This window comes from Monomorium pharaonis, chromosome 1 (genome assembly GCF_013373865.1).
Source record: "Monomorium pharaonis isolate MP-MQ-018 chromosome 1, ASM1337386v2, whole genome shotgun sequence".
Lineage (NCBI taxonomy): Eukaryota > Metazoa > Arthropoda > Insecta > Hymenoptera > Formicidae > Monomorium > Monomorium pharaonis.
This window is the reverse complement of record NC_050467.1, coordinates 13,728,012-13,750,782: the sequence shown is the minus strand read 5'-3', so window position 1 is coordinate 13,750,782 and position 22,771 is coordinate 13,728,012. Positions and strand designations below refer to the sequence as shown.

Genomic DNA, 22,771 nt, shown 5'->3' with positions numbered 1-22,771 from the left:
CTCACAAAATTCAAATTTTATAATATCTATATAACATAAATAAAACAATTGTTGTGTAACCACGCAACATTGTGGTTACATCACTGTTCGGTTATTGTAACATACAAATAACGGAGTAATATCATAGCTTTATAACTTTATTACATCACATATACGAAGTAAAGTTTTGTAATTATAATATAAATAAAGCGTAACATCTGTTATATTATATGTTACTCCCACGTTATATTGCATTTATATTTGGTGTTTGCTGGGTGCTTTCATGGTATGTATGCGCAGAGAGGAATTTGAGAGCGGTCATCCCGTCATTTTAGGTGTTTCCGTCTATCAGCACCTTTATGTGTACATTAAACTATGTAGTCAAATGTTCACAAGTCTCGTAAGTAATGTACACGACTTTTGGGATTTCTTCCGTGTTCACAATTATTTGATTCTGTTTCATGCTATACCGAATTTTACAATTATATGCATTCATATTTCAAATCTGTTTTATGCTAATGTACATATATAATTGTGTTCTATGAATGTGCATTACTGACACTGTACAGATATAGATACATGGAACAGAACCAAATAATCATGGACATAGCATACAAGAGATTCAAAAAGTCATGCACATTACCTACGGGATTCGTGAATATTTGACATAGTTCAATGTATATATTTTGTGCACATAGAGACGCTAATGGATAGAAACACCTAAAACGAGATGATCGCTCTCAGGTTCCTCTCTGGTATGCGTGTGTATGTATGTATGTCGTCGCTTCCGAATAAAAGGGCGTTAACTCGAAAGCTGGTTGGAAAAGGTATTAATTGAAAAATTGGTTGAAAAAGACGCTAACTCGCGTGCTACAATTTTTCGTTTTATTTTAAGTTGACAGCACTTGCCAAAATAATTGCTTGATTTAAAATATAAACATATTGAAAATTAATATGCACATATAGGTAGAGCACCAAAATTACTTCGGCAGTGCTGTCAACTTAAATTGAAGCGAAAAATTTGAGCGCGCAAGTTAACGTCTTTTTCAACTGACTTCCCAGTTAGCCCTTTTCTAGCCGGCTTCCGAGTTAATGTCTTTTTCAGTCGGTTTCCGAGTTAACGCCCTTTTATTCGAAAGCAACGATGTATGCATGAGCGGCCATCTTGACTACTTAATTTATATATACAGCAAATCCGTCCTAAAATCAAATGCTCCCTCCGGTGATTCTTTACTTTTTGCTTTCTAATAACCAAGTAGCGGCGGACGCAGCCGAGTCGATCCGAAACCCAAGATATGAACGCAATCGACTCGAGTGCCCGCTCCCACTATCAACAGTACCATAGTTCTAACAGCCGAAAACTTGCACTACTGTCCCTTTGTCATGAAATGTAGTCGCCATATTGGATCCGCCATTTTTAATTTTGACTTCAGATTTGAAATCAGCAGCAACAAAAACCCCCTGAAAGCATTTTTCCTTCTAAATTAAAAGATTGTTTTCTGTCTATGCTTAGAGACCACCCCTAAGGGGTTGGTTCAAAAGGTGGTTTCTACCTTTAAATCATTGGCAAATTAAAAAAATATGTTGCAGATAACACACAATATTTATGATAAATGTTCATAAATATTTATTAATATTTACTTAAAAAAAAAATATTTTATACATTTTAAGTACATAAGAAAATGTCAAAATCTTTATTCAAAATATTATTAAAATATGAAATATTTTATGCTATATTTATTGTAGATAAAAGATAAAAAATAAATAGATAAAAAATAAAAATTTATAATATTTGGTAAATATTTCTATAAATACTTTTTTGGTTACCATAAATATTGTACAAAATACTGTTTGTGCGTGCGTAGGATAAACGCGATCGCACGGAGAGAATGCCGGGATCCGTCCCGATAGAGACGCGAAGCGAGTGGTAAGGAATGCGGTAGATTCACGGGGAATGATAGGAAGAAAAAGGCGGCGATGGTGTCACTCACACTTTAATTATTTATTTAAAAACGGACGTTCAGAGCGAGGGGCGAACCGTATCTTTTACAATCTTACGGAGATCTTGACACGTCCCAATATTATGCTGCCTGTAATCGACGCGGAAATCTTGAAGAGCCTCTAGATCGAAGCTCTCGCGAATCCGGAAATCTTGCGCGCGATCCGACGGAGATCTTGTGCACGAGGCAGAGGACGTTCGCGGGAAAGATACGGCCACCCGCGCATTGACGGGATGCACTCACACATTCACACGAATACTCGAATTTAAGAATTAATTGACATAAGTTGCCGAATTAGGGATGGAACAGAAGTGAATCCCCGCAGCTAGGATCGGCGGATGATGCGAGAGATCTGCGGGACGATCTAATGTCGATGCCGGGCTGCGAGAGACTGACTAATTTTGCGTCTTAAGACAATTACGATCGCGGAGGCGAAAAAAGGAGCGGCAAGGGAACTGATTTCGAGACTTATTTGGGCATTGATTTTGACATGCCCTTTTTTGGGCATGTTTGTTTGCATAGTTACCACGATGCGAGAAAACAAAAGACGCGCGCGTGATGAGCTAGTGACAGCGCCGTGCGACTAGGTGCATCAAATGAATGAACTACAAGGAGCGCGATGGCTGTCAGCAGCTCTCACTAATCGCGGATAAAACAGAGCAAAAAACAAAGTTAAAATTCTAATGAAACTGTTCTAGTCTCGAACAATACACTGGCGCAAAAAAAACAAAACAAAATTTTTGACCGATTTTTAGGCAATCTTCGAAGTAATGCAACTTTGCAAAAATCATCTAAATTACATGTACTTTTTTTTAATTAAAGTTTGATTTTTTTAATGTAAACTTTTTGTATCGCATGAAAACCAAACATGTTTTTTTTAAATGAAAAAAATAAAAGTTTGTTATCATTTTTCACAAGTTGCTTGTTAAAATCTTGTTAATATTAATCCAGATTCTTAAAGTTCATTCTTTTCTAAGCAATTTAAAAAAATACATGTCGATACGATGTTTTTTGTTGATTGTACACGAGTTTGAAATTTGCACTGCATTTTAAGGTATTTTAGCGAATAAATACGGTATTTTTTGAATATCATGAATTTTAAGTATCAATATAATATTGCACATTGATTTTATTCGTGTTTAACTCAATCATACCGCCGTCATCAAAGTGACCCGGTGTGCACCACGTAGAGAATGACGATCGGATTTTGTACATCATGTGGCCCTGAAAAGGCTGATTTTTTAAATATAAAATTTGAACTTTTATTTTTTATGTATGAGTATGTGTATATGTATGTTTACGTGTATGTGTGGGTTTATGAGTATAGATGAATGTGAACTTCTGTTGACTTCAGTGAAATTGGTGCGTCAGCTATCCGTTATATACAGATCAGTAAGTACAAATTTCCACTGATGAATTTCAGAGCCATATAATGTACAAAATCCGATCGTCATTCTCTACGTGGTGCACACCGGGTCACTTCACCGTGGTGCATATCGGATCACTTTGATGATGGCGGTATGATTGAGTTAAACACAAATAAAATCAATGTGCAATATCATATTGATACTCAAAATTCATGATATTAAAAAAATACCGTATTTATTCGTTAAAATACCCTAAAATGCAGTGCAAATTTCAAACTGGTGTGCAATCAACAAAAAACATCGTATCGACATGTTTTTTTTTTAAATTGCTTAGAAAAAAACTTTAAGAATCTGAATTAATATTAACAAGATTTTAACGAAACTTGTGAAAAATAATAACAAACTTTTACTTTTTTCAATTAAAAAAAACATGTTTGGTTTTCATGCGATACAAAAGGTTCGCACTTAAGAAATAAAACTTTCGCCTCGGGATTCTCAAAGTAGAGTCTTTGCCCTTCAATTAAAAAAAAAGTACATGTAATTTGGATAATTTTTCGCAAAGTTGCATCACTTTGAATATTGCCTAAAAATCGGTCAAAAATTTTGTTTTGTTTTTTTTTGCGCCAGTGTATTTATTTTATATTTTAATATGTTGAAAAAAAATTTAATATTTTTCCTATCGTGTACTTCAAACATAATTAAAATATTTTTATAATATTTTTGAAAAATGTAATCTATGTTTAATACACTGAATAGAAATTTTGGTATTTTATAATTCCTATTGCATAAATAAATACTAAATCTTTTCGTTACATCATTAAGGATTTAAATAATATGATTTTAGCTTTTTTTTAAGTAAGAACACTCCTGATGATTCTTATTGTTAATGTTAGGAGCATCGCACAAACTCTGTTAGCACGTTACATTTCGCATATGTAAAAATTAATTAAAAAGTATAAATTTACATTTATTTAAAATATAATTTAATTATACATTCTTTTCTTTTTGACAACGTCTGTTGAGTTGATCTATAAGAAACATACATCTATAGACATCAAGTGATCATGAATCATCACGAAGTGTTAATTTTCAAAAGACACGGTAGTGTCTTGCGTCAAGTGAAAGCGCAGTGCGAGACCGTATATTTACGCGAGTACGCGACTTGCGAGCACCTGAATTTATCAGATCTCAATAACGGCCAAACCAATTAAATTCTAACTAGGCTCAATCAAAAGTTTGAGTTTGATTTGTATAAGAAAATTTTTGTCATTTTTTGCTATGTGTCTTACGAGTGGAGATATCGCAATGCAAAGTCAGAAATGTGAAATTTTCATTTAGAAATTTTCTATGTCCAATTCATACTATTTACGCTAGTTGGCACTCGTCTAATCTGTTCTTAGGTGCATATCTCAAGAACGGTTGGAGATACGAACGGATAAGCATTAGTATTATCAAATATCTTTGAATGAATTATTTAATTAATTATCTAATTAATTAATTAATTAATTAATTAGACCTTGTAACGTGCATATCTCGAGAACGGTTGGAGATACAAACTTGGGATAAGACTAGTATTATCAAATGTGTTTGAATTAATTAATTAATTATCTAATTAATTAATTAGATCTCGTAACGTGCATATCTCGAGAACGGTTGGAGATACAAACTTGGGATAACCACTAGTATTATCAAATGTCTTCAAAATAATTAATTAATTAATTAAATTTTGAAACATGCAAATCTCGAGAACGGTTGGAGATGCGAACTTGGAATAAGCACTAGTATCATCGGAACACTTTAAAGAGTCAATGCTTATTTCAAATTAATTTATTTATTTATTAATTATACCTTGTTACACCTTGTTATACCTTGTATATCTCGAGAACGATTGCAGGTACGAACTTGGGATAAGCACTAGTATTATCAAATGTCTTCGGATTAATTAATTAATTAAAATTTAATTAATTAATTAATTAAATTTTAAAACAAAAATCTCGTGAACGATTGAACGTGCGTACTTGGCATTAACACTGTACCTTTGGAAGACTTTAAAGAGTCAATACGCATCTAAAATTAATTAACTAATTAATTAATTAATGTTAAAATCTGCATCTCTCGAGAACGGTTGGAGTCTTGGACACGAACTTGGAATAAGCACTAGTATTATCAGATGTTTTCGGATTAATTAATTAAATTAATAATTAATTAATTAAATTTTGAAATATGCATATCTCGGGAACGGTTGAAGATGTGAACTTCGGATAAGAATTAGTATCATCGGAACACTTCAGAAAGTCAATGCAGAGTTATCACAATAATATAGATTAATATTTATTACATTTACTTGCAAAAATGTTGTGATGATTTTGAATCTAAATAACTCGCATTAAATATAAATTTTCAATAAAAATTAATTTGATTCTGAATTGCCTGTACATATTTTTTTTATGCGTTGATGTTGATGAGACGGATGGATGAAATGCTTTATGCTGTGGAGATCTCCATCTAATATTATTGATACTGTAAAAAGACTTTACCCAGTGAGAAACGACTCATTGAATCGACGTCGAACTCATCAATATTTCATCAAATCGAAATATCACTCAAAATGACAGTGCGTTTCGATGAGTTTTTTAATATAAAGGTTTTTAAAGATACACATTATTTACAATAATTATTTGGTATTAGGACGTTAAATAAGTAAGTTTGACATTTTTTTTCTAAGACATCAAAATTTTATCAATTCGTTATCGTTTCGATGCTAGTCATCGAAACCGTGACCATAATCGAATCGAAATCGATGAGTATTTCGATCAGTTTTCGATGAACAATTTGACGTCAAATCGATGTCAAATCGAGAATTCATTTCTCACTGGGTATTCTGTATTCAGCACCTATGATACTGACTACTGTTTACATGCCATTAATATAGTGCAGAATCTAGTATTCTTACAATCATATTATTTTTAAAAATTCATTAGTGTTTATTTATTGTTTAATTATTGATAATTACATGTACCTCATATAGTTATTATAATGAACATATATTTAATATTTTACTAATTTTGCTGTACTTTAAACAACTTAAATTAAAAATAATTTTAAATTGAAAATTAATTTGACATTTTGAAAATTCACGCATAAAAATGTGTATTATTTAATCTCAATATTACATTGTTTGTGCAGGTTTTTAACAATGTACATTTCTATTAATTTAATTAAAAATTTAAAGGTATTGCTGTTTGTAGATACTCTAAATAACTTAAATTAAATAATCTTTAATAAATACTTTATTAGAATGTGCACTGGTATTGACGATGAAACGGATGGATAAAACACTATAGGTGTTAGAGGAGATGTGATTAAGATTGTATTAACACCATGAACTACATCAAAAAATGTTGAAAGTATCGTAATGTAGGAGAACCGCTTATAACAAAGTTTCCTTTATTTATTTAGATTATTTAAATTTAAAACAAAATATATAAGTGGGACAAAAATTTCATTATAATATCAATATAATAAATTGCAATTTTGTATGTGTGTGAAATAGGGACATTTTATGCATCAATCAAATTGTTAACATGAAACGTTACAGGAAACATTGAAAACATTCATGATTTAATATCACAAAAAAAAAATTAAATGGTTTTATTTGTATAACTCCAAAAGAACCTTATAACAAACTACATTTTGAAATGTTTTTACATATCAATCTATACTTTTTAACAAAGTTTATTGCTATATTAAATGTCATAATACATTGTTTTTATCTTCAATTCTGATTTCATATGACTTATCCAGAAAGATCCAAAATTTAGAGAACTATTTACATATTACATCTTCTGCTGGAACAAAGTTTGTTACAACGATACTGCAGCTTACAAATTCTTTCTATATAATAAAACTGTGCTTTATAAATTGTATAGTTATATTTATATGTTTTATAATATGTAATAATTTATGTGTATTTAACTGCGAAAGTGCAATAAATAATGTTTTCGAGCTGATATATTCTTTTATATTTTAAGTAAAGAATGAGCGTTTTCTATATATTTAGTGATATAAGTCGACAAATGTCTGTTACTTCAAGTTAACAAAGATAGAATAATGTTTCGAGTTATGTCATTAAATAGGAAGCATTTAATACACTAAATGTCCGTTCTATTTACAAAAAAATGTAGTCATAAGACAGTTTCCTATATATTACATAATTCCGCTTTAATTTCACACTTATTTAAAGTAGGAAAAAGTTTTGTTTTATAAAAGTTACGTTATAGCTTCGTGGATTAAATAAGATGCCAAATCACAACAAAATAAGTGATATCCGAACAGAATTACCTTTTGTACAAGAAGGTAAAAAAATGACGCCAAGTGTGCGTGCGTGCGTGCGTGCGTGCGTGCGTGCGTGCGTGTGTGCGTGCGTGCGTGCGTGCGTGCGCGCGCGCGCGCGTGTGTGTGTGTGTGTGTGTGTGTGTGTGTGTGTGTGTGTGTCAAAATAGATTTAAATGTAAAATTATACAAAATTGCCTTTCAAAATAAAAGAACAAAATTTGTCTTTTGCGTATTAAATTATTGGCTGCTGTACGCCTAGAAAAAACAATTGTCAGGAAGCATATTGGCAAGAAATATAGGAGATAATATTGAGCTGGCAAATAAGTTTTAATACAAATAAATTACAAATATTACAAATAAATATTTTAATACAAATAAATATTTTACTACAAAAACTTGGCGCTGCTAAGCCGAATAATTTTCCAGCTCTTTCATTTTCTCTTGTGTGTGTATCTGAATGTGTGTGTGTGTGTGTGTGTGTGTGTGTGTGTGTGTGTGTGTGCACGCGCGTGCGTGTGCGCGTGCGTGTGTGTGTGCGTGTGTTAAGTATATAACTTAGTTTATAAGAAAGCGATTTTCAATATCTCAGTCTCCCTGCTCAAAAAATCCGATAGAATCAGATAAGAAAAAGTTCTATCTAATTGAATCGTGTTTTTGGTTCGTAAATATTAGATCGATTATCTGAAATATACGATAGGCTTTCTATATTTCTGTATCGTATTTTTCATATAGTTACCTATCGTTTTTAATCAATTTCTATCGTCATTTTTTATATAAATTAATCGTGTTCTATCGTGTTTTTGGTTCGTAAATATTAGATCGGTTATCTGAAATATACGATAGACTTTCTATATTTCTGTATCGTATTTTTCATATAGTTATCTATTGGTTTTAATCAATTTCTATCGTCATGTTTTATATAAATTAATCGTATTCTATCGTGTTTTTGATTCGTAAATATTAGATTGGTTATCTGAAATATACGATAGGCTTTCTATATTTCTGTATCGTACTTTTCATATAGATTACCTATCGTTTTTAATCAATTTCTATCGTCATGTTTTATATAAATTAATCGTATTCTATCGTGTTTTTGGTTCGCAAATATTAGATTGCTTATCTGAAACTTATGATAGACTTTTTATCTTTCTGTATCGTATTTTTCGTATAGATTACCTATCGTAAATCTAGTTCAAAAAATGTAAACGTTTTACTTTTCTTGTACAGAATCGTTTACTCAATTAAAATGAGTAAATTATAAAAGTAATGTGGCAGTCATCTTGCACATCGTCCTCTCGTAGCAAAAGAAACTGATTATTGCTTGTCTTAATCGTATTGCGGGTGGTCTTTATATAGCGAGTCGGCTGCATTTGACTCACGAGAGAGTAATCGCCTACCAGCCTATCGGCGGCGCCGCATACTAACTAAAAAGTTGGATAGAAAATGATAGAAACATATAGAAATTTGATAGAAAATTTATAAAATTCTATCGTTCTTTATCGTATCTTAATTAAACGATTAAAACTTTATCTGAATATGGATACTTTCCTATATGATCTTACCTAATTATCTTACTGAATAGAAAAATTACGATTTAAAGTCTATACAAATAAATCTGAAATTGTCCCTATATGTTTCTATTAAATATATGTTATGGAACAATAATCGTTTTCTATCGTTGTCTTTATAATAAGAGATATTTCAAGGAGGAACAATTATCACAGGCACACAAAAAAAGTGATCCGCCGGACCAGACTAGTCAATCCTTATGTATTTTGACTCGCTAAATCCGAATTTAAGGTCAGAATTGCAAAGTTAGCTCGCATTTTCTAACCTCAAAAAAATTTTTTTTTAATGTTGGCCTGGCGGACCAGACTATATAATCAGTCAATCCTTATGTATTTTGACCCGCTGAATCCAAATCCAAGGTCAGAATTACTAAATTTGCTCATTTTTTCTAACCTCAAAAAAATTTTTTTTTTAATGTTGGTCCGCCGGACCAAAGTAGTCTATCCTTATGTATTTTGATTCGCTGAATCCAAATCCAAGGTCAGAATTATTAAATTTGCTCACTTTTTCTAACCTCAAAAAAAATTTTTTTTAATGTTGGTCCGGCGGACCAAAGTAGTCTATCCTTATGTATTTTGACCCGCTGAATCGAAATTCAAGGTCAGAATTGCTGAATTGGCTTATTTTTTTCTAATCTCAAAAAAACACCTTGTAAAAGCAGCTTGGATCTTAAATGTATAATTTGGAGCGTGCAAGCTTGCGTAAGCACATTATCCGGGGAAAATTCAATACTTATAACAAGTCTGAGCTTCTGTGAATGAATAGCGTAGAAAATTCACTCCCTTTTCCTATTATATTTAACTCCTTTATTCTGACCTTGGATTTGGATTCAGCGGGTCAAAATACATAAGGATTGACTGATTATATAGCCTGGTCCGCTAACATTAAAAAAAATTTTTTTTTGAGGTTAGGAAATGCGAGCTAGCTTTGCAATTTTGACTTTGGATTCGTATTCAGCGGGTCAAAATACATAAGAATTGACTAGTCTAGTCCGCCGGACTAACCTTTTTTTTGTGTGTCTGTGTTATTTTATAATTCTGCCGGACAAAACATTCTGTTGTTCTTTATGGTATCCGAATTAAACGATTAAAACTTTATCTGAATATGGATACTTTCCTATACTATCTTATCTGGTTATCTTATTGAATAAAAAAATTACGACTTAAAGTCTATATAAATTATTCAGATAATTCTATATTCAGATAAAGTTTTAATCGTTTGATTCAAACACGATAAAGAATGATAAAATGTTATGTTCGGCAAAATTGCGAAATAATATTTCCCTGTTTAAAATATCTCCAATTATATAGACAATGATAGAAAACTATTATAGTATATAACATATTTTTAATAAAAACGTATAGGGACAATTTCAGATTAATTTATATAGACTTTACGTCATAATTTTTATATTCAGTAAGATAGCCAGATAAATTGCATAGGAAAGTACTCATATTCAGATAAAGATTTAATCGTTTAATTTAGATACGATAAGAAACGATAGAACTTTATGTCCGCTGAAATTGGAATACATCTGACAGAAACGTATAGGAACAATTTCAAATTAATTCATATAGAGTCTTATAGACCTTGAATCGTAAATTTCATATTCAGAACGATAAGTAGATAGGATCATATATAAAAGTAGTCGTATTCAGATAAAGTTTTAATCGTTTATTTCAGATACGATAAGAAACGATAGAACTTTATGTCCGCCGAAATTGGAATACATCTGATAAAAACGTATAGAAACAATTTCAGATTAATTCATATAGAGTCTTATAGACCTTGAATCGTAAATTTCATATTCAGAACGATAAGTAGATAGGATCATATATAAAAGTAGTCGTATTCAGATAAAGTTTTAATCGTTTATTTCAGATACGATAAGAAACGATAGAACTTTATGTCCGCCGAAATTGGAATACATCTGATAGAAACGTATAGGAACAATTTCAGATTAATTCATATAGAGTCTTATAGACCTTGAATCGTAATTTTCATATTCAGTACGATAAGTAGATAGGATCATATAGAAAAGTAGTCGTATTTAGATAAAGTTTTAATCGTTTATTTCAGATACGATAAGAAACGATAGAATTTTATAACTTTTCTATCTGGCAGGAAATCTAGTGTCCGATAGAAACGATAGATTCAGATAAAATCATATTAAATTTCTATCAAATTTCTATATGTTTCTATCAGTTTCTATCGTACTTTTTGAACAGGGCTCTTATGCGTGCGTTCAAATATCCCCCCCTCTCCTTTTCCCTTTTTCTCCCTCTCCCTCTCCCTCTCTCTCTCTCTCTCTCTCTCTCTCTGGGTCTGGAATGGAGTAGACGTGTCGAACATCGCTCCGTCTTTATAGTGTGTTTTGAGAAGAAAAGAGAGCAGTAGAAAAGTATAAAATTAGTGTGGTGATAGTTCTATAGACCGGTGACAACAGGAATCGTTATCTAGCCGGGAAAGGCAGATCTGTGAATAGCTGAATTATATTTCTATAATCATGTGTATCAACGACGTTGTGACAAGCAAGCACTGACGTGGATGGAATCTGCTGACGTGTAGCGAATCGACAGCGGCGGAACACAAATGTCGACGATATAAGAGGACACCGAATATCAATGTTCGGCATGCAAGAAGGCTATTAAAACTGAAGTAGTACAATGCAAATCATGCGTTAAACTGTTTTACCATCCAGGTTGTGTTAGTAAATACAAAATTTATGATAGAAATAATGAACTAGTACCGTGCCAGGGCCCCTTTGCAAAATTTGGGATAGAGAATGAAATTGGAGAAGTAAAGAAAACGGCAAGTAGCAACAGAGATAGGCTTGGATCGGCAGAAGCATCTGGAAGACCAAGCACAAGCACAAGTGGATCGGCAAATATGGACCTAAAAATTAATTGGCTCATAAGAACAATAAAAGAAATAAAAGACGAGACTATATGTAAGAAGGAAATTAAAGTGATGATAAAGGAAATTATCCAGAATGAGTTAAAGAATATCAAAGAAGAGCTAGAAGAAGTAAAAAGGATGCTGTCCACTGGACCTAGTAATTCATCAAGAGAAGCACAGAAGAGTTATAGTGAGATAGTTAAAGAAAAGAAGAAAGAAAATGTTATAATTGTTAAACCTAAGATTCAGCAAGAAAATGTTGATACGGCTATGTTAATAAAAAAGAAAGTAGATATAAAGAATATGGAAATGGGAGTAACGAAAATAAGGAGAGGAAACAATGGTACAGTCATCTTGGGATGTGAGAATGGAGAAGAAATGGCAAGATTGAAAACTACAGTGCAAAGCAAGCTGGGTGATGAATTTAAAGTTACTGAGTCACTACAGATAAAGCCAAAAGTAAAAATTGTTTATATTGACGAAGAAGAATGGAACTTGAGTGATAAAGAATTAATTGATTCAATTAAAAAGCAAAATAAACTTGGAACACAAGAAGAAAATAATATTAGAATAGTGAAAAGATTAAAAACTCAATCTAACAGAAGAGGTAAAACAGAAGGCGCCATAATAATTGAACTAGATAAAAAAACACATGAATTAATGTTGAGCCAAGGAAAAGTAAATATAGGATGGAAAAAATGTCCTGTATTTAATCATGTTAGTGTTAAGAGATGCTTTAAATGCTGGGGCTATCACCATTTTGCGAAATACTGTACGCGAAATGAAGCATGCCATAAATGTGCAGGTAATCACAAATCAAATGAGTGTACAACAAATGAGAAGAAATGTGTAAATTGTATGTATAAAAACCAAACGTATAACTTGAAGATAAAAGATGACCATGATGCATTGAGTCCGGAATGTCCGACGTTCAAAAGAGTTCTACAAGAGGAAAAGAGAAGGACCGGCTGGGAGGATGCAAAATAGCAATCACAGAAGAAGAGGAACATATACTGTATACAAATGCGCAAAGTTTAATGGCACATAAGGACGAGATACAGCATCAGATTATGAAGAAATTAAATCCGGCAGTTATTGCATTGTCGGAGTCAAGACTAATTGCGGAAATTGAAGACAGTGAAATAAGTGTACCGGGATATAGTGTGGTTAGATGCGACGCGGAAAATAGAAATACAGGGGGGGTTGCTCTGTATGTAAGAGATGATATCAAGTATGAAATAGTAGTATTGAAAAAATTAGAAAGGATTGTGTGGTGCGTTGCAATAAAAGTAAAAGAGAAATTATTTAAAGGAGTGTTAATGGTAATATATCATTCACCGAGTGCGTCACATGGAGAGTTTATATGATTCTTAGAGGAGATAGTAGAAGAATTAACGATAAAAGAAGAGTGTATAATATTAGGAGACTTTAATATAGATTGTATGACAGACTCTTATTATACAAATAAACTACTAACGACTATGCAAAGTCTAGGTATGAAGCAATATGTAGATAAACCAACGAGAGTTACCGAAAATAGTAAAACAATTATAGATCTAGTTTTTGCGAATAAAGATATAAATGTAGAAGTCAAGTACGAACCTAAGATAACGGATCATGCGTGGATAAAAGTCGTGATAAATACGAACAAGACTGTAAATAAATATAAAGAATTCAGTGGCAGGGATTATAGTAGATATAATGCGGATGAGTTTATTAAGCTAGTGGAGAGTAATTTAGAAAAAGGATATGATTTAGATATTAATGAGTTAGATATTAATGTAAGGGCAAAGAATTTAATTAATAGTATTGTAGATGCGCTAGACATCTTAGCACCTAAGAAAATTTTTAGAATACCGAAAATATGGGAAGGGAAAAAATGGTATTCAAAGGAAATAGAAGAGCTAGCAACTAGAAGAGATGAGGCTTATAGAAAAGCACTGTACGATAGCACGGAACAAAACTGGCAACAATTTAAAATATAAAGAAATGCAGTAGTTAATTTAAGTAGAATAAAGAAAAAAGAATATTATGAAAACATGATTAATCATAATAGTAACAATCCCACAACTATGTGGAAATCATTAAAAGAAATTATTAGAGGAGGACCAATAGGCGCGAAAGTTGTAGGAAAAATAGATTTTGAAATATTGGACAATAATATAGAGTGTGATATAGCTGATAAATTTAACTTATATTATATACAAAGTATTAAAGACATAATAAAATCTATAGATAAGAATTATACAACAAGCACAAATAAGAGAACTATTTATTGTATTGAAAAGAAGGGAGAGCTAGAAAAATTTGAGTCAATTACGACAAAACAAGTAAAAATAATTATTAGAGAATTACCAAAAAAGAAAGGCACAGAAGAAGGAATAACTAGCAATATATTAAAAACGGTGTCTTGTGTCATTGGAGAGGAATATTGTGATATAATAAATAAGTCATTGAGTGAGGGTTGTTTTTTGAAAGAGTGGAAAACATCCATGATAATTCCAATACCAAAAGTAGAGAAACCTAAGAGGGCAAGTGATTATAGGCCTATTAATATATTACCAATATATGAAAAAGTATTAGAGATAATAGTTAAAAAGCAAATTGAGGTCTACCTAGAAAGTAATAATATTATAACGGAACATCAGTCGGGCTTCAGAAAAAATTATTCGTGTGAAACAGCAATTCAAACAGTTATAGATGAATGGAAATTGATTATTAGTGAAAGACAAATAGTAGGAGTTATTTTTGTAGATCTTAAACGAGCTTTCGAGACAATTGATAGAGAAAGATTATTAGAGAAATTATACCAGTATGGTATTACAGGAACAGTTCTAGAATGGTTTAAGTCGTACTTAGAAGATAGAATGCAACAAGTTCAATTTAATGATAGATGGTCTAAGATAATGACTACGGAATACGGAGTGCCACAGGGTTCGGTATTGGGCCCATTGTTGTTTATAATATATATGAATGATATTGTTAACGTTTGCTCGGATATGTGTAATATAAAAATGTTTGCGGACGATACCTTAATATATGTAACAGGTGAGAGTAGTGCGGAAGTAGAGAGGAAATTCAATATTGCATTTAACGTAGTGGAGGAATGGATGAATATTAATAAACTGAAGATGAATTCGGGGAAAACAAAATATATGTTAGTTAGAGGGATAAGAAAAGAATTGAGAGGCAATACTACTGTGAGATGTTTGGATGGAAATGAGATTGAGCGTGTAGAAATAATAAAGTACTTGGGTATAATTATTGATGATAGACTTAGATTTAGCGGTCACTGTGATTACATGCTAAAAAAAATAGGGAAGAAAATAAGTTTTTTAAATAGAAAGGAAACTTTATCTCGGCTTACACTAGATGTACGATATACAAAACAATTGTAGCACCTCACTTTGAGTATTGTGCGACGCTACTATTAGATATGGGAGATACACAGTTAAGTAGGCTCCAAAAAGCGCAAAATAAAGCTATGAGAGTCATATTGCAATGTGACAGACGTACCAAAGTTAAATGTATGCACCAAGCGTTGCAATTTATGACCATAAGACAAAGGCTGTATTACAACACGTGCATATTTATTTTTAAAATTTTAAATAATATGATGCCGGAGCAATTTAGTAATAGACTTAGAATAGTAGAGGGAGACCGCGAAACTAGGCAGACAGGGGATATTGTTATTGAATTTCGAAAAACAAGAAGCGCGCAAAAAAGTTTATTTTATGAGGGTGTGTTAATGTATAACGCACTACCACCCGAAGTTAAACATTGTAATCGTTTAGAAATGTTTAAACGAATGCTAAAAGAGTTTGTTTTTAATGATGTAGCATAAAATTGTATATATATGTATTGAAAATAGCTGAGAAAGCTAATAAAAGATCAATCAAAATCCCTCTCCCTCTCCCTCTCCCTCTCCCTCTCCCTCTCCCTCTCCCTCTCCCTCTCCCTCTCCCTCTCCCTCTCCCTCTCCCTCTCCCTCTCCCTCTCTCTCTCTCTCTCTCTCTCTCTCTCTCTCTCTCTCTCTCTCTCTCTCTCTCTCTCTCTCTCTCTCTTTCTCATGTGTGTGAGTGTGTTATATGTATTATTTTAATATATAAGTTAGATTGTAAGAAAATAATTGTTTGTGCGTGCGTAGAGTAAACGCGATCGCACAGAGAGAATGCCGGGATCCGTCCCGATAGAGACGCGAAGCGAGTGGTGAGGAATGCGGTAGGTTCACAAGGGGTGATAGGGAGAAAAAGGAGGCGATGGTGTTACTCACACGTTAATGATTTATTAACAAACGGACGTTCGGAGCGAGGGCCAAACCGTATCTTTTACAAGCTTACGGAAATCTTGACACGTCCCGATATTACGCTGCCTGTAATCGACGCGGAAATCTTGAAGAGCCTCTAGATCGAAGCTCTAGACGCGAATCCGGAAATCTTGTGCGCGATCCGACGGAGATCTTGTGCACGAGGCAGAGGACGTTCGCGGAAAAGATACGGCCACCCACGCATTAACGTAACGCACTCACACATTCACACGAATACTCGAACGTAAAAATTAATTGACATGGTCGCCGAATTATGGATGGAATGGAAGTGAATTCCCGCAGCTAGGATCGGCGGATGACGCGAGAGATCTGCGGGACGATCTAATGTCGGTGCCGGGCTGCGAGAGACTGGCGAATTTTGCATCGTAAAACAATTACGATCGGAGGCGAAAAAGGGGATGGTAAGGGAACGGATCTCGAGACTTATTTGGGCATGGATTTGGACATGCCCTTTTTTTAGCATGTTTATTTGCATAGTTACCACGATGCGAAAAAACGAAAATTGCGCGCGTGAGGAGCTAGTGACAGCGCCGCGCGACTAGGTGCATCGAAGAAATGAACTACAAGGAGCTCGATGGCTGTCAGCAGCTCCCACTACTCGCGGATAAAACAGAGCAAAAAAAGGAAAGGTTAAAATTCTAAAGGAACTGTTATAGTCTCGAACAATAATTTTGTATTAAAGCAAATTATTCGACTTGGTAACGCCAAGTTTTTGTAGTAAAATATTTATTTGTATTAAAATATTTATTTGTAATATTTGTAATTTATTTGTATTAAAACTTATTTGCCAGCTCAATATTATCTCCTTTATTTCTTGCCAATAGGCTTCCTGACAATTGTTTTTTCTAGGCGTACAGCAGTCAATAATTTAATACGCAAAAGGCTAATATTTATAATTTAATCTTGTGTTTAAGATTTTCTTAAATTATCTGTAAATAACCTTCTTACTAAACAAAATTGTATCTGAAGATAAATTTAAAACAATCTTAAAGCCATATCAGATTTGAGATTGAGATTGAATTGAAAGGACAATGTTAGAAATCGTCGATTTTCGGCCCCATTTGCAAACGGAAAAAACATATTCCATATAATTCTTAGATCTATATACAATGTGAAAATACAGCTCAGAAAGCGGGAAACCCTGGGGAAAACCTTTGCCAAGTAAATTTGTATGTTAAAAATAACTTTGCAGGGTGCTGCTTTCGTGAGTTTAATGTCCACTGAGACATGTTTAGTTTATTTATTTATTTATTTATTTACTTGTTTTATGACCGAGAAAGATCATTTATATAGGTTACAAATCAGTTTTTGTCTTCCTATGCCATTAGTACTTACCCAAATACTGACCGTGTGGTTAATTGTTAACATACGCGCCAGCACAAGTACGATGCGACTGTCACCGGTCTCTGAGCTTTTCTTCGCTTATTTCTTGTCTGAATACTTTTTAAAATCATGTATATAATCAATTTCATTAGTCTTAAGCTCCAAAATACATTTTAAACTTTAATAGAGACAATGGAGGTAGAGCAAAACGTTTAAAGAATTTAATGAAAATGAGATATGATAGTTCTTATTAACTTTTGTTGAATCATTTTTGTTGGATGGAATCTAAAATATAGATTTATTAAACCATTTTCTGTGTTTAATCTTAAATACTTACTCAATTACCATATTAGGCTAGTTGAAAATATGTAATGGTGAAAACATGAAAAAAAAAGTTACCAGGCAAACATTATTAATTCTTTTTATGAACTATTCATTTTAATTATTTTTCAACATAGATTAAAACAATGTAGATTCAATAATGTCTTTTTCTTGTAAATATTATATGCTTATTACCACGCATTATATACATGGTTTTAAAAAGTATTCAGACAAGAAATAAGCGAAGAAAAGCTCAGATGCCTGTGACAGTCGCATTGTACTTGCGCTGGCGCGTATGTTAACAATTAACCACACGGTCAGTATGGATAAGTTACCAATTGCACAGGAAGACAAAAACTGATCTGTAACCTATGTAAATAACCTTTCTCGGTCATAATACAAGTAAATTAATTAATTAATAAATAAACTAGGCATGTCTCAGTGAACATTAGACTCACGAAAGCAGCACTCTGCAAAGTCATTTTTGACATACAAATTTACTTGACAAAGGTTTTCCCCAGGGTTTCCCGCTTTCTGAGCTGTATTTTTGCATTATGTATGGGTCTAAGAATCATATGGAATAGATTTTTTCCGTTTGCAAGTGGGGCAAAAAATCGACGATTTCTAACATTGTCCTTTGACTATTCAAAGCAAAGTTAAAAAATATTGGTTTTGTTTCTAATTGGTTACATTTCAATTTAATCCCAATATCAATTTCTAGTTAGTCTGATACGGACTTAATGAAAAATCACACTATGAATGCCAGTTAAAAAACAAACATCAATTTTTATAGATTGGCGCATTTTTCTTAATATCATTATTTTTGTAGAGAAAAACTTAGCACTCTCATTTTGTAGCATTTATTCTTATAATATACCATTTCAGGAATGTATATTACTTATATGTATATGCAGAATCGTATTATTGATTATAACATTTTAATATTAAAAATAATAAATAAATTTTATATAAATATCCGTTCTTATAGCTGGCACATTTACTTCATATCATTATTTTTGTAGAAAAGACAAAATTTTTGTCCTTTTATTTTGAAAAGCAATTTCGTGTAATTTCACATTTAAATTTATTTTGACATACATACACACACACACACGCACGCACGCACGCACGCACACACACACACACACGCACGCACGCACCCACACTTGGCACCATTTTTTTACCTTTTTGTAAAAAATCATATAATCTTTAAAGTCAAGCAACATTGACGCTGACAGATGAATGAGTGACCGCTTTTCTGAGTGCAAAAGTTTTAAGCAGTTTTAATGCTGTCATAGATGAAAATGTGGATCGAGTAACTATGATTGCACTAAGAAACAATGCGAAAAATCTATCATAATAATTTAATGAATATTTATTAACATATTTATAATAAAGATTTGTAAGGTGAGGTCGGGCAAGTGTCGTGTGGCTTCGGGGTAAGTGCGCCATCGAAACAAAATTTTCTAAAGTGTTATTTTTTTCTCTTAATTTTCTTTTTTTTCTAAAAATTACCTTGTGCATCTATAAGGTACAATTTAAATGTCATGTTGCCAAAGTTTTAATGTTGCATAAGAATGGAAGTTTGTGGGAGGAGAATAAAACAGAAACTTTGAATTTTCGGGTATGAACTTGCCCCAACTCACCTTATAGTATTAATACATTAATTCTTCCGACCAGTGTATGTTTAAACATATCAATGGATTGTAAATCGCCTAATAATTTGCATCGGATCTTCGTGATAAATACCGGTCGAAAAAATTAATGTACTAATATTATTGTATGTTATATATACGTCGCTGAAAGGACGTACAGTAAGATACTGGTTATTGCGAGAAATAATGTTCCGGTGGTCAAATTGGATAGGACGCACGCATGGAATGACGAGAGATCCGATTTCGAATCCCGGCTGAGATATTATTTTTCGCAATAAATTAATTTACAGTTTTTCAGGGAAGGGGAAATTTTAAGATGCTCTTAAGCATCGAAATTTAGCTTAGTAACTGTGTTGCAAGTCTGATGAAACCTGTCGGCGTGTAGTTTAAATAAAGTTAAGAAATTTAATTTAATTTAATAGAAATTATATATATTCATCACGAAGATCTGATGCAGATCTTAGGCGATTTACAATCTATTGATATGTTCACCTTATAACATTTATGATAAATCTTTATGATCTGTTCAATCTGAGGTCATAAAAATATTTATAAAATATTTTGATAAATATTTATAAAATATTTAAATAAATCTTATAAATATTTTATAAATATTGTGTGCTGTTTGGAGTGTCGATTATTTTTCGATATTCTAAAAGTTGCAAAATTTTATTAAAATCCCTGAGTAATACTTCTGCAAGTCTCCTTGTTAGACTAAATCTGAATGGACTCTATCCAAATATATTAAATAATCTGTACTAGATTTAGCCATAATCTCGACGCAGTATTTTGTAACAACTTCTGACAAAATTTGGACGGATTACTAGACGTTTTGTACTAATTCCAGATTACATCTAGACGTTTAATGTACAAAATCTGTCTAGTTATGCCTATTCAATCAAAAATTTTAAATGCATTTAGTACTTGTCTATACTGTCCAACTGTTGTCAAGTTGGCCCATCAGAGCCGATAATGGAATCTAAACGTTTGCGACTTTCTTCTAATAAATTGTTTTAAAATACTCGAATACGAACATCTTGCGCGCCTTGTACGCTTTTTAAAAATATTTTATTTTGAAATCTATAAATTTTAAACAAGAATTGTTTTATTTTTTTCGTCTTCATATATATGATTTGTAATATTTAAAAATTTTGTATTCTATATAATTTCTAAAGAAAACTTGAATTTAAAAACTTAAAGCATTTTTTTAGAATTTTTTATAAATTTAAAATATTAGAAAATGCTAACTAATATATAACAAAAGCAATCCAATCTAAATGTGTTGAAGACTATATACCAGAGATTAATATTCAAATATACAGAATTCTAAATAATTGGCAAATTTTTATGCAACGTTTCAATCTCATCCTCATGCGTCTTTTGAAAGATTTTTTGATCACTTAAAAAAATTTTAAAGATATTTTTAAGATATTATGAGATATTATTTTTAAAAAATTACGTCAAGCTACAGATTAGCTTTTGTATAATTTTACACATTGAGTCCATATCTGGCCGTCCTCTTCCCATTCCTTCGGCGGTAAAATTCTATTTAAAATTTCAATAGTTTCCTGTCGTACATCAATCGAAGCTGAGATTGTTTTACTTTTACAAATAGCGACTTTTGCCAGTGCTGAATCCTTACGCACCTGTTGCTTAACAAGAAAGATATGTATAAGTATAAAATTATATATATTTTATGTATTTATTTATATATGCTTATATTATTAAATATATATTTAAAGAAATATTTTATGTAAAAACTAGATAAGTTTTTTTTTTTTTAATTAATAGCTTACAAAATTAAAATTAAAACACGGCTTTCTTGCGGCACAATATTATTATTTATATAACAGAGACTAAAAATGTTATACAATTAATTTTGAAACCATTATTCATATAAAATTAGACTATCGTTATTTTGTAAAATAAAATTATCCTAAATAATAAAGCAAATATTAAATAAATTTTATTTGTATTTTTATATATATTTAATTTACAAATCAAATATTAAATAAATTTAATATTTGATTTGTAAATTAAATGTATATAAACATACAAATAATACATGTTTTTATTTATTAGACACCACAGACGAGTGCTTCGCGCGCGTTACTTTACTTTTTACTTTTTAAAAATAAATCACACCGATAATTGTATAGATATAATTATTTTTACAAATTTAACAGCTGAACTCTTGCTACTCTTGCAGCGAAAGAACCAATCTGCATCGCGGAAAAACAACAATAAACTTTGAGAAATGCGAGCAATCGACTTTACATGCCTTTTTTTTAGATAGGAGGAGGAGGATACAAATTTAACAGCTGTCACTCTTGCTACTCTTGCAGCGAGAGAACCAATCGGCATCACGAAAAAACGACAACAATAAACTTTGAGAAACGCGAGCAATCGACTTTACATGCCTTTTTTTTTAGATATGATGATGATGATAGGATAGGATAGGATAGGATATAAAATTAAGCAGAGAGATAAGCAAATAAAAGAGCTAAAATATTTACACATATAAGATATATAAGCATAAAAAAAATATATATATATATATAAATGTACTCTTTCATTTATAAATGTTTTACTTAAAAAAAAGGTAATAAATTCAAGTTCATGTTTCAAAAATTACTAGTTAAAATTATGAATAAACTAATTTACTTAATTGAATTCTTTTTAACTTCATTTTTAACTTTTAACTTTTTAATATTAGTTACTACTCAACTTTGATACAGAAAACAGAAAATGATTAAAAAATTCATTGCACCTTCTCCGCACGAGTCGTAATCAAAACTGGATTATCATACTTGACTAGCGTGTCCACAGCAGGAATTATTTGTTCTTTGATCACTGTCGCCATTTATTTAGAAGAATTACGTAGAACAGGTTAAATGTATTCCGCGCGAGCAACGGAATATCGACAGGATAGTTTTAGCTCGTATGAAATTTATTAGCTGAAAACCGTCGTCATGGAAACGTTGATATACTGCTCAT

General features: G+C 31.8%; 1 protein-coding gene across 1 annotated transcript in view; it reads right to left on the bottom strand.

Moving 5' to 3' along the window:
• The window catches only part of LOC105828776 (33 kDa inner dynein arm light chain, axonemal), a 170,124-nt gene extending 147,356 nt beyond the window's left edge, over window positions 1–22,768 (bottom strand). The window contains exons 1-2 of the mRNA XM_036283927.1: window positions 22,545–22,768; window positions 21,268–21,420 (exon numbers count right to left, since the gene is read on the bottom strand). Coding sequence (XP_036139820.1) covers window positions 21,268–21,420; window positions 22,545–22,637 — 246 coding nt within the window. The 5' untranslated portion in view covers window positions 22,638–22,768. The remainder of the gene's footprint in view (window positions 1–21,267; window positions 21,421–22,544) is intronic.
• Between the last annotated feature and the right edge of the window lie 3 nt (window positions 22,769–22,771).